At 38.7% G+C, this 14,027-nt stretch overlaps 1 protein-coding gene across 1 annotated transcript in view; it reads left to right on the plus strand.

Moving 5' to 3' along the window:
- pde3b (phosphodiesterase 3B) overlaps window positions 1–14,027 on the plus strand; it is a 123,377-nt gene that overhangs the window by 9,350 nt on the left and 100,000 nt on the right. The window contains exon 2 of the mRNA XM_043705806.1: window positions 13,059–13,112. Within this exon, the coding sequence (XP_043561741.1) occupies window positions 13,059–13,112 (54 nt within the window). The remainder of the gene's footprint in view (window positions 1–13,058; window positions 13,113–14,027) is intronic.

Raw genomic sequence — 14,027 nt, forward strand, 5'->3', positions numbered from 1 at the left:
CTTGCCCCCGCCCCAGTCCAATCCCCACGGCCCCATTTATCTCATGCTCCGATCTCCTCCACACTCCTGATGAAGGGCTTATGCCTGAAACGTCAACTCTCCTGCTCCTTGGATGCTGTGCCTGACCTACTGTGCAATTCCAGCGCCATCGTTTTCTGACTTCGCCAGGATCTGGAGTGCTCACGTTCTCCTACCATAGTGACTAGTCACTGAAACAGATTCACCATGAGTCTGCAGATATTCTTTAACATCTGAACATATTTTTTAAACAAAGAGAAAAAAATCTCTGAAAACAAATAATGTGCCAAGTTTCAAATTGCACCTTCACAGTATCCTTTTGCTGTTAGTCAATTTTAGTGAAATTTCACTCTTATCTCAACTCTTTAAAGTTTTTAAATTAACAGATTGCTCCCAGCTTCTTGTTCTTAAGCTGTAGCGATTAAGGAGCTTGGGAAAACTTTGCCATCTGGTCTTGAAGAAACATAATGAGATGGTGGATAGGAGAGATGTAGAAAAATAACATATGCACTACCGTGACAATGAGGAAAGTAACTGCTGGAATGACTGGCAAATCGCTTAATAGAAAAGGAAATAAAAATAATAGGATAATTCAATGAAAAGTAATTAAAAGAATGTGTGCATAACTGAAAGTTAAAAGTTATGGGAAAGAGTCATAGAAGGAATAATGTAATGAAGTGAAGCAAATTGAAACTTTGTAATTTTCAGGTTGTTTGATCATTTCCTGTCTTTGCAAATTGTGTTTTTTCTTTTTCTTCTAAATATAAAGCTTAATGGTTGTCATTGCTGTTGCCTTGTCTTATAGATCTGTACGGAGGATTCGTTAAGTAGCTGTGGGAGTCGGTCGGTTTGTAGTAGATGTCCGTGTTGATTCGGTCGCCTGAGATAGAAATAGAAAGGTCGAGGAAGGGGAGGGAGGAATCTGAGACTGAAGAAGGGCTTATGCCCGAAACGTCGATTCTCCTATTCTCCTGTTCCCTGGATGCTGCCTGACCAGCAACACATTTCCAGTTATAGATCTGTACCTCCTCTTAGTGAATAGATCTTTTGCAAACAGCAGTTACTATATAAACAGATGGTTAAAATTCTAGCGGAAAGGTTTATTGGGGTCATTATGTTGCTCGGACTGTTTTCTAAAAGACTCAAAGTTTAGAAGTGAAATTTGGCAAATGTAATTTATCGCCTTGTTCTTTTGGAAACATAAATGTACAAATCATTGAAAGTATCAGGGCATGTTGAGAAAGTGGTTAGTTAAGTATGTGGAATCCTGGGTTTATAAATTGGTACATAAAGTACAAAAAATACAAACTTGTGATAAACTTGTAAAGTGCATTTGCTCAATCTCAACTGGAATATTGTGTCAAGTGGTGCACACTGCATTTCAGTAAGGATGTGAAGGTTTTAGAAAGGATGCCAAAAATATTGACAAGAATGGCTTCAGAATTGAGAAACTTCATTTTTTTAGTTATATTGGCGAAGTTGGGACTGCTGTCCTTTGACAGGAGATTTGCTAGAGATGTCCATGATATGTTTGGATATAGGGAGAAAACCTTCCCATTGGAGGCAAGACCAAGATTTTGAGTACACAGTGGCAAAAGAATCAATAGTGACATGAGAATTTCTTTCCTGTGTAATGAGTGGTTAGATCTGAAATGCATTGCTTAAAAGTGTGATGATAGCAGATTCAGTCGTGGTTTTCAGAAGAGAATTGACAATTATCTGAGGAGAAAAACATTGTCACGGCTTTGGGTTATAGGGAAAAGATGAGCTGTGAGAGGAGGTGAGTTGCTGTTGCAGAGAGGCAGGCTGAATGGCCGTGTTCTGTGCTGTCACCAGCTTTAATTCCACCATTCATACATTTTGTGGTTTGATTTGACTGTTTGAATGCACTCCTGACTGCCTCTCATTATCCACCCTTCATAAACTTGAAAACACCTAAAAGGCAACTTTCTGGTTGCTAATTTGTACTAATTTCATTCACCAAGCACCATAGTGCTTGCTGACCTACATTGCACCCCAGTTTCTCAATGCTTCAACTTTAAAATTCTCATGCTTGTTCTCAAATCCTTCCATGATCTTGCCGCCTTGACCACCTCTGCTGCCTCCTGCAACCTGAAACCTTCTGATATATCTTGCATGCTAGGAGAAAGTGAGGACTGCAAATGCTGGAGATCAGAGCTTAAAAATGTGTTGCTGGCAAAGCACAGCAGGTCAGGCAGCATCAGAGGAGAAGGAGAATCGACGTTTCGGGCATAAGCCCAGAAGGGCTTATGCCCGAAACGTCGATTCTCCTTCTCCTTCTCCTTCTCCTTCTCCTTCTCCTTCTCCTTTGATATCTTGCATGCTGCCAATTCTAGTTTGTAGCACATTCCTTGCCTCCTTTGTCCTGTTATTGGAGACAGTGTATTCAGTCTCAATGAAACGGAGTACTAAAATTCCTTCCCTGAACCCTTCTGTCTCTCTACTTCTGCTAAAGTACTTATAAATCCTAACTCTTCAATCACTTGTCTTAATATTTCCATGGGTTGGTGTCAGTTTCTTTTTGGTAATGCTCCTTTGATGTGCCTTGGATTGTTTTGCTATGTTAAAAGTGCATTTCTGTAGAAGCTGATGGATCGTGATGAGGAGTACAACTCCTTGCTGATGGGATGCTGAAAATAGCATTGGATTTGGCTCTAATGATCTGCAAAAGAAGCAAAGGTGAAGTGAGGAAAAACATTGTCATTCAGTGAGTTAGGGTATGAAATGCATTACCTGGAAGAATGTTGGAGATTGGTTCAATTGAGGCATTCAGTATGGCATTAGTTGATATTTGGATAATGTGCAAGGGTATGGGGAAAAAGGAGGAGATTGGCATCAGGTAGTAATGCTCATTTACAAGCTGGCGCAGGCATGGGAGGCTGAATGGCCTCTTCAACTGTAACACTTCTGTGATTCTGTAATGTTTTTCCAAGATCATATTGGTATGCAGAGGCCCTTTTGGCACTTACCAAAGAATGGTTACTTTGGCACCAAAAGAAAAAGGAGAAATTACTAAATATTATTTGTGCATAGTTTGTATTTGAAATAAATACTAATACTTTTTGACGTGTTTGATTACCAAGGTGGTTGCAATACAATTTGTTCTAAAAGTTTGATTTGATGGAAGGGTTGCTTAAAGTTTTTAAATGTTACTACAGTGCAGTGCAGTATTAAATAATGTAAAATAAAAGATCCCAGAAATAAAGATTTTATCTGCTAGCAGAGATAACATGCAAACAACCGTCATTGACGTAATTGACATCTTTGAATTCATCATTTGGTGTTGCATTGTGGCTTTTGTGGTTTTTATGTAATGTGTAGAATTTTAGATCACAGAAAGAAGTGTTTCTCCTTTTCACACGGAAGACCAAACTTGTAAATTAGTACTGCAAAATTAATAAAGAATCAAGATTTATACGTAGAATAACATAGTTTCTCTGAAGATTGTAAGAATAAAAAAGCATCCTGTATTAAAATGCCCTTGGTGTGGTTTTTGACCAGAATATATATTTTTGTATGTATATTCTGTATAATTTTTTGGGAACAAAATCAGACCTGGTTGAATGGTGCTTTATCTCTTTAAGGTGAGCCATGGGCAAACTAAGAAAGGAGACTTTGCTTACAAGTATATGGTAGCCATTTTGTAGCAATTTGAACACTGAATGATACAGCTAAAAATGTTTTTGATTAAAACAACTTGGCTTTATAAACTGAATTGCTTCCTTGTCACATTGTAAACAACGTAGATGGATTATAGGGAGAGGAAAGAAGAAAGTTAGTGAAATCAGGGAGCTGAAAGGTACAGGGCTTAGGGGTGAAGAGATGAATGTGAGTGGGTTGAGTAATTAAGACAAGAGGATGGGCATGAGGCAGACATAAGTACAAGATAGAGAGGTGTCATACTACCTCAACATTGGCAAACGTCTGCAGGTAAAGGTGGAGATGTCAGAAATTTAATACAGGAGAACATTATTCATGAGTTAGTTGTAGTGTGGCGTAGGCTGATAAGATTTCAGTTATGAATGTTGTGATAAGAGAAACTTCTTTACCCTATTGTGGTTAGAGTATGGAAATGTTTGCCACAAATTAATGGTTGAGGTAAATAGCATAGGCAGGGAAAACTGACTTAAGTATGTGAGGGATAAAGATTTTAAAATGAAGGATTGCTAAATCAAGGATTAGAATGAGGCTAGCGTGGAACATTGGTACTAATATAAATGAGTTCAGTTATTTTAATGCTGTTCATTTTATTTACTTATGAATGGGTGACATGTGAGTCCATCAAAATGAGCTGCTGGGAAAGTTTGGGGATGGTACCTTTTGTTGCTACCTTGTACCTTTCTTAAATGGGACAGAAAGCTTGAAGGTTATCTGAGGATAAACAGAAATGTTAAGAAAAGGAGAAGAGGAAATTGTATGAAGTAAGAATACCACCATACCACCATATGTGGTGAAAGGTTGGGAGCCAAATTCAACATTGCATGCTACAAATATTGCAGACTGTATATTCTCTACAAATATTTACTATTTGATACCAGCTGACTGCTGAGATGACAGTATTTTTTTGGTTCATTTCTTGATATATTCTGGTGTCATGTTGTCCTGGACTAACAACACTCTCTCCAAGTCAGGAGATGGCTGGTTTAGGTCTCACTCCAGAAACCTGATCACCACCTTACCTTGGTCCTCACCAACTCACTTGTTGCAGATAAATCTATAAACATAACAGCTAGGAGTGACTGCTGCAGAGTCCCTGTGAAGACAAAATTCTGTCATTACACAGTGAGCACACTGCATTGTGCTGAGTGATATTTAGCATGTGCTGAATGGGATAGTCAGGACAGGTCTGAAGTTTAAAAACTGGACATCCATGAAGTGCTGTCAGGCATCAGCACTGGAAAAGTTATATGGGCTACAATCTGTAACTTTGTGGACCGACATACTTCTCACTTGACGATTAACATCAAATTAAAGGATCATGCCACATTGAATGAAGAGTGCAACATCAAATGCACCTAAAAATAAGATGTCAGTCTGGTGAAGTTACAACAAAGGATTACTTTCATACCAAACAGCAGAAGCAGAGTACAATGGACAGAGCTAGGCAGCAACACTTTAGCAAGTAATAGCAGAAGGAGATTTCACTAGTAATCCCATCCTCAATGATTAGCAAGTCCATCACATCAGTGCAAAAACCAAGGCTGAAACACTTGCAACCATCTTCAACCAGAAATACTGAGTGGATGATTTATCTTGGCCTTCTCCTGTTGTCCCCAGTACTACCGAAACCAATTTTGAGCCAATTCGATTCACTCCATAAAATATCTAGTAAAGTTAATTAAGAAAAATAGATATTGTAAAGCCTGTGGTCTCTGACAACACCCAGTGATATTACAATAGCGTTGTGCCTCAGAACTAGCAACTACCCTAATCAAACTGCACTAGTGCAGCAACAATACTGTCAACTACTTGGCAATGTGGAAAAATGTCTAGGTGTATCCTCTATGTAGAAAACAGAATGCATTTAATTTGGTTAATTACTGCGTCATCAACCTTCCTTTGATTGTGAACAGAATGGTTGAAGGTGTTATTGACAGTGTTATTGCTTAATCTGTTTACAAATGCACAGATCTGCAATGACCACTTGGCTTCTGGTCTCTGAAGCCTTAGTCCAAACTAGAAGTGAGATAAAAGTAATTTCAAATCAAAGCAGTATTTGGCCAAGTGGCATCAAGCAGCCTTAATAAAATGAAGGCCAAAGGGAACACTTCACTGATTTGGAATCACACCTAGTATAAATGAAGATGAATGTGGTCTTTTTTTAAAATTCATTCACAGGGTGAGGGCATTGCTGACTAGTATGTGAGGGATAATTTATTTTAATGCTGTTCACTCTATTTACTTATGAATGGGTGACATTTGAGTCCATCAAAACGAGCTGCTGGGAAAGTTTGTGTCTAATTGGCAAGGTCACCTTGAGTCCCATGTGATGTAACTTTACTAAATAGTCTACAATGCAGAACTCGGCCTTAGGCTTTCAAGGTTTTGGGAAAAAACTGTTGTACAATGGAAGGGAAGTGGCCATTTCTCCCAGCTGAGCTTTTTTCTGGTTTGGTTTGGATTTTAGCAGTAGTGTTGTAGAAGCTGCTGGACCCCAAAAAATCAGGTCCATGCTGATCTCTCTCTGACTTCTATCCTGTAAGAACCTGTGTTTGATTTTACCTTTTGTGCCAAGGGGTGTTTATGGGAATTGTAGCAAGTATTTGGAACAGTGTCATTAAGTTGGGATGGTCTGTTGGGTTTTTGGATAGGTTATTTGGTATTTTGTTCTCTTTTGTTTGTCTTTCATTCAGTAATCTTGTAAATAAATTCTGTTTTGTTCAAAGCAAATTGGTTTGACCAACTGCATCATTCCTCAGATATCTGTGTTACACCTGCTTAAAACAGCTAGCAAAGTTCAGCTCTGGGCTAGTTTCTTGAAATGTTTTGTGGTGGGGGGCACTCTGGCCTGGTCCATAACAATTTTCTTTTTGATGTGTGGCTTGCGAGTAGTCTTTTCAAGGACACCTGTGATCCCTTATGCTCACAGGCATGACTATGATCAATATCTAATGACATGGTCAAGATTGCTTGTAGCAGGGATTTGTCGTCCACACCATTGTTCACTGTGTGCCTTTCATATACTATGATTACGATAACTTGAAACTGTACTGTCACTGTTTGGTAAACGCAATTGTCCCTTGTCGTGTTTCGTATCACTCAAGTACAGCCCAAGTCCTCAGACATATTAAAAAAAATAGCACTTTAATCATTTCTGGTGTTGTGGCAGCCATTGTTTATTTCCATTGCGCATTTGCTTTCCAGAATGAAAGGTTGCATAGGTTGGGCTTCGTGGAGTGAGTCACAGACTCAACACATTATTCAATGTAACTCTCCCAAACCTTCATGTTCCTTTCTTCCTTGCACTCCCTCTCAACCCAATTAATGCTGAGCTTCTACACATTTCCCAACCAACTCTTTCATTTAAGACCTCATCTCACAACATTCCCGTCTGAGTCCAATTTGTTTAAAATCCTGCAAAGTGACCTGTCAGGCTTCACAATTGGTACGACTGGCACTGTCCATTCCGTAGACTGGACTGGTTTGATGATTCCTTCGCTTTCCATCCTACTGATATCTGCCTCTATCTTTGCCCATAAGGCAAATGGCATTGGGTTGGCCTTGCAGAATCATGGAATTGCTTCCTGGTCAACATGCAAAGCTCTTTTGATAGTCCTTCAACCTTCCTGACAAGCTTTCGGATATTTAATTCGGACTTCACTCAGGCAGCCATTTTCTAATTGAAAATATTGAACCAATCTTGGTGAGTTTTTTCTCAACCAATTTCACCCCATCGATCTTGGGCCTGTTCCTTTTTACAACAATTGGTGGTAACTGAACCAGCTGCTTCTCATAAGAGACTGGAACCAAAGTTGTATCTTCAATCTGTGAAGGTTCCCTGCTATAGGTTTTCAGACTAGCTGAGGTTTTGCACAAGCTTAAGGGCTGCAGTCCAGAATTAATTTTGTTAAAGAATGGTTCTGTGATCACTGAAATGGCCGAGCAGGTATTGACCTCCATTAGAAGCAGGTGACCATTCACCCAGAAGTTTATTTTGATTGGTTCTGATTCAAACATTGCTAAGCATTTTAATTGTTGCAAACCAGATATAGGTGGACTTTCCAGGGTGTGCACTCTTCTGCATACTGGCCTATGAGTTCTCTGTCAATTTAGAACTAGTGGGGCCCATTTGCTGTTTCGAGTCCACATACCAGCAGCAACTATAATGGCTTGCTGGCCTGGATCCTGAAGAAAATTTTAACAGTTTGGCTGAGGCTTGGCTATGCTTTGGGCTGATCTAGAATCCCCCTGTTCAGGATATATCCTGAGTGAAGCTATGCAATTGCCTTCAATTAAGTGGCATTCCCCAAACTCAGTTGGACTGAGGAGGGTGTCCACTTCTGTCAGAATAGCCTGCAATCTATATGCTCCACTTGTTGCATTTTCCAATAATAAAGCCGGTTGCAGTACCTGTTTGAAGTCCAGTTGGGCTCAGCTAGTCTCCGTTTTTGCATGGTTATGTCATTAATCTCAAACATCAAAAGAACTCTGAGCATTTCATTAAGGGTTAAGTGTTAATTCAAAGTCACATTCCTCTGCCGATCATCTTAACCTAGTCAAAAATCCCGATACACATTCCCCGGTTCTCAAATTGCCAAGTAAAATCGATAGCATCTTAGAATTATCACCAGAATACAAGTGAGGATTTTATTTTCTGCTGGCATTTATTCAACAATGTAAGATTCCATTCAATCTATCGAAGTACTCATTAGGTAGAGTTATGAGTACTGCAATTGCGGTTAGATAAGGATTGTTGGAAGTATGCTGCAATTAATACCCATTAGAGTTTATTCCAATATATGACACTGTTCTTTGGGGTATTGGACAGCCTGTGCAATTTTCCAGCAAACAATAGAGAACAGGTCTCCATTTATCTCTGATGTCCAGGCAAGATAACCAGGAAGACCAATAAAGAGCATTTACAGAACTTGGATGTAGTCCGGAGACATTTTTCCTAGCCAGGTGTATGCCTGAGAAGTGTTCCAGGCACTCCACGTGACCTACTTAGGCTACAGATCGACAAGATCAGATTGCACCCGTTGGAAGATAAAGGGCAGGCAAACTAAGGTGTCCTGTCTCCTACATCTGTACCAGAGCTTAGGTCTTTCCTAAGGCTGGTGAATTATTACAAAAAGTTCATACTCAACCTGGCCTCCATCTTGGCACCTTTGCGTCTTAAAAAAGGGTCAGCCTTGGAAATGGTCATGTAGCTAAGCCATGGCTTTCAGGGAAGTGAAGAAATAGCTATCATCCACTAAGATGTTGGCATACAATGATCCCAAGCAATATCTGGTATTGACATGCTATGCAGTAGTAGTATTAGCTCATAGGTGGCCCAATGGAGATGAATGCCCAGTAGTGCATGAATCCAGGACTTTGGCAAATGCAAAGTGTAAATACACTCAGGTAAAGAAGGAAGATTAGGCTCATATTTGGAGCCAGCTAATCCACTAATATTGCAATGTAGCTTTTATTTCACCGATGTTTTAAAGCATATATGGATGTGAGATTAATGGTTTGGTGTATTTTCTACATTCTGAGTAGTGCGTCAATTCAGTATTTCAGAATTTAAAAATAATCCTTCCAAATTTCAGTTCTGTCTCAAGAGATGCAGGGGGGGGGGTGTCTTGCACTAAGTCATGCCCAAATCTTTGTCAACCTTCAAGTGCATGCCATGAAATCTTGGTAGCACGTCAGATTTAAATCCATGTTCCATAATTATGCTCAGTTGTCAGTAGATATTAAAGATTTTGGTTGATATGTTCAATAATGAATGATGAAAAACAGCTCTTTTCAAATTTTCAAGTCCAAAAATTGTAAAAAGACAAAACATTCAACGGAGAATTCATATGAAAATAGGCTCAATTTGTGTTCATGGTGAGGGTTATTTAAGAGATTTTAGGGAATATTTCAATTGTCTTCTGTGTTTTTGTTTAATTTTTACTTTTGTAAGGCTCCCTGTGTAATCCTGTCACTTTTGAACTTTCTGCCATATGTTGTCACTGCAGTCTGTTCCTGTTGCTATCCCAAGGTCCAGCTGCTACTATCCTCCCTTTTCTTACCTCATGACTTTAATCCTCTCCATGTTTTTAACTGGATCATTTCTGTATCTGTACTTCCTATCGGGCCTGTCATGTGTGCACCTTAGACTTAAGAGCAATGAACCATTTGTCACCACCACAAGGTAATTCTCGACGTCAGCGGTGGGTTTTACATTCAAGGCACTGACAACTGCTAGACTGATCGACTAATCTGGTCTACAATCTCCAGCAGCTTGCCCCAAAAATGACTTTGACAATTGCATCAGCCACACTGCTGAAGGAAATTAAATGTGAATGGACTTGGGGGCTGAATGAAATGTTGAAAGTTAGTCCTCATAGCTAACTGACAGTGCTCACCAAACAAGAATCTCAGAATGTCTACAGCAACTTGTCTGTCCTTAAATTTATCTTAAACACAATCAGAGGACACTTTAGGTTGGTCTGCTGGGATGCGTCAAGACTGTTTTGGCCATTATAACCAGGAGATCCATGAGCTACAACTGGAAGCATCATCAAGCTTTTAAAGAAAGAAACCCGATCTGGAGTTCAGAAAAATAAGAAGTGATCTCAATCTGTCATACACAATTCTTTGAGAGATCGACAGGACAGTTGCAGGAAAGCTATTTCACTTGGCTGGATTTCTCAAACCAGGAGGATGAACAAAGGGCTGATCATGTAGGTCTGAGATGGAAAGGAATTTCTTCACTGAGGGGGTGTTGAACTTTGTAATTTTCTTCCTCAGTAGGCATGGGGGTTCAGTTATTAAGTATGTTCATCTAAAGTTACAGGGCTCATATCGGGAAGTAATGTTGAAGTAGAAAATCAGCCATGATGTCACTGAAGCTGGAGTGGGCCTGGAGGGCTGATTGGCTTATTCCTCCTATTTCTTGCATTCTTATCTCTTCCCCTCCAGTAAAGACACTCCCTGGATCCTGGTAGATTTCATCCTAGGGTTTTAATAGAAGTAGCTTTTGAATGATTTGATGCATTGGCTTTATTTTCCAACTTTCATTAGCTTTGGGAAAGGTTACATTAGACTGGAAAATCACAAAAGTAACTCCTCCAGTCAAACAACAGGAAACTACATTGCAGCTGGCTTCACATCCATAATGTGGAAAATGTCAGAAGCTATGATTAAATGTATTTAAGCAGGGCACCTGGATGAGGTTAAGGTCGCCAGGCAGAGCCAACACAGTTTTGTCAAAGGAAAGCATGTTTAATTTATTGGCGTTCTTGAAGAAGTAACTTGTGCTATGGGTAATAGGAACCGGTGAATGTCTTTTACTTCTATTTTGAAGTATTTGATAAGGTGTTGTATCAAACATTATTGCAGAAAATAAAAGCTCATGGTGTTGGGGTAGAATTGGCTTGGATAAAATATCGGTTAGCTAACAGGAAGCAGAGTGTAGGAATAAGTGGGTCATTTTCAGGCCAGTAGAATATCACAAGTGGTTTGGTGCTAGCATCTCAACACTACAATTTATGTAAATTAATTTGAATGAAGTGACTGAATTTGCTGACGATGCAAAGGTAGGCAGGAAAGTGAGTTGTGAAGAGGATATAAGGAGACTGCAAACGGATATTGATAGGTTAAATGAATAGGCAAAGATCAGGCAAACAAATATAAAATGAGAACATGTGAAATTGTCCATTTTGGCAGGAAGAATGAAAAAAACATATTATCTCAATGGTGAGAGATTGCAGAGTGATCTGGGTGTCCGAATACATAAATTGTATAAGGTTAGTATGCAGCTGTAGCAAGTAATTAGGAAAGCTAATAGAATGTAATGTTTTATTGTGAAGGGAATTGAATGCAAGAGTAACGAGGTTATACTTGAATTACACAAGGCCTTGGTGAGACTGTATCTGGAGTACTGTGTACAGTACTGATCACTACTTATGGAAGGATGTTACATTGGAAGTAGGTGAACGAAGGTTTACTGGAGCTATCGCTGAATAAGTGATTGCTTTATTAGAAAAGGAAACAGAGACTCTACCTGTATCCTCTGGAGTTCAGAAGAGTCAGAGGCAACTTAATTAAAACATTCAAGATCCCGAGGGGACTTGACCAGGTGAATGTGGAAAGGATGTTTCTTCTTGTAGGAGAATCTAAAAGTGGGATCTTAGATTAAAAGTGAGGGGATGCCCACTTAAGATAGAGATAAGGAAAAACTTTGGTGTTTGGGGTTGAGAGTCTTTGGAATTCCCTTCCTCCGAAAAGCAGTGAATGCAGAATCTTTTAAATTTTTTAAGGCAAAGGTAGATAGAATCTTAATTACTGAGGGAATGAAAGATTATTGGGGAATGCAGGAATGTAGAGTTGAAGTTTAAATCAGTTCAACCATGATTCATGTTGAATGGCTGAGCAGGTCTAAAGGGCTCAGTGTCTTTGTTTGTATGTTCATATAATTCCTGAAAACCCGTCTCTTAGATTCCAGTTTTTCATTCTGGCCCAAATATGTTTTTGTAATTCAGTGTCAAACTTCGTTTACTGATGCTCCTGTTTAATACCTGGAGATGTTTTACAATATTAAAGATGGCATAAGTTGATGCTGCCTTGTCACTGGAGAGAGATTTGTTATTATTATTGGTACCAGACAATGGAAGAGAATTTCATAACAAATGAAACATTGCCAAGAAATTTTGATGACCAGGTCTTAGAGGAGGTAGATTAGCAAGTTAATAAAGGAAGATTTTTTATGCTATGCACATGACTTTTTGGTTCACTTCTTAGCCAGTTGGAACCAGATGATCTGTTTGGGGGATCTTGTCATTTTTAAGCATTTGAAGTTAGATTCAAGTCTTTTTGCCTGCACTTGATAATTTAAGAAATATGGACGTTTTTCAGCTATTTGAATGAGAGAAAACCAAAAGCAGGTCTGGTTTCACAGTTGTGGAACAAGGCAGCATTTGGGAGATCCTTTCAGCATAGTAGTAGAAAGGCAAAAAATGATTATTTTTAAACATCAAGGAAGGCATGGAGTGGAAACTGTTCCACCTCGATGTGGTGTAACATGGGACATGAGACGGTATAAGATAAGTACCAGCTGAATTGAATTTTTCCTTGCGACAGTTTGCTAAAACTAACCCCTCCCCGCCACCTCAGTTGTTGCTGGCATTAACAAAGTATTTATTCATTATTCCTTTCATCCAACTCTGTCCTTATTCTGTCCTTTGTATCCTAATCTTTTCCCAATATAATTTAAAAATAATTTGGTATTGGTTGCTCTGTAGTGAGTTTAACTTAGTTGCTACGAATAGTCCAAAAATATTTTCCAACTATATTATGTTAATTGTACTTCATTTTCTATATTCCAGATGATCCTATGGGACTGGGACTTGAAACAATGGTTCAGAAATTATCAATATCAGGTGAGTACCAAAATGTGAAATAATATGTACCCTGCCATATGATCATGTCGTACTTTCAGAATAGCTTTATATTTTGAACAAGTGTGTGCTCTATTCATGACCTTTTAAATTTTACACTTGCTATTAATGTTCTGACTCTAATGTCTAGTACAAAGTACTCTATTGACAATTGCCAGCCAGGAGGAACAAACAGTAAATTGAGGCTAAAGTCAAATGAAGAACTGCAGCTATGGATGATCTAATAGAGAAACAGCAATTTTTGGAGAAATTCAGCCTGAGTTCGAAAAGGGTCAATGGACTTGAAACATTAACTCTGCTTTCTCTCCACAGATGATGCCAGACCTGAGTTTCTGCAGCAAATCATTATTTTTGTTTCAGTTAATTCAGACTGCTCTGTGTGATTGGCTGACAGAAAGATATGTGTTTCATGGGATAGATTTCTGTTATTTTACTTTTGGTTTAATGTGAAACAGTTTCCACCTCCAATACTTCTGGAAAATACTTCACAAAGAAGTTATTTGGAAGTGGTGAAAAGTTTGTATCATAGATAACCTAATCTGAAAATCCTGACATTTTTCTTTTAATTGTTTGTTTTGAAACTAGAATAGTCTTTTTATGTTTAGAAATTACATCAGAAAATGCTGTCAATCATATTTTTATTCATCTCATCTGTGTGCTGCATGTGAACAATGTTGTAGAATTCTATTGTATACTACTTAAAAACAGTTTGCCTACTTCTGACAGTAATTAGTACCTTAATACAATGATTGCAATTCTAACTTAAGTGGGTATATGTACCTTGGTGATTCACATGCTGAGTTAGAAGGTGCATCATGTTATAATACAACTTCTAACTCATGAAGCTAATCTGTCTCCAGTTCTCAATCGTCAGATTCATTATTTGGACCTCATTCT

This window comes from Chiloscyllium plagiosum, chromosome 16 (assembly GCF_004010195.1).
Source record: "Chiloscyllium plagiosum isolate BGI_BamShark_2017 chromosome 16, ASM401019v2, whole genome shotgun sequence".
NCBI classification, from domain to species: domain Eukaryota; kingdom Metazoa; phylum Chordata; class Chondrichthyes; order Orectolobiformes; family Hemiscylliidae; genus Chiloscyllium; species Chiloscyllium plagiosum.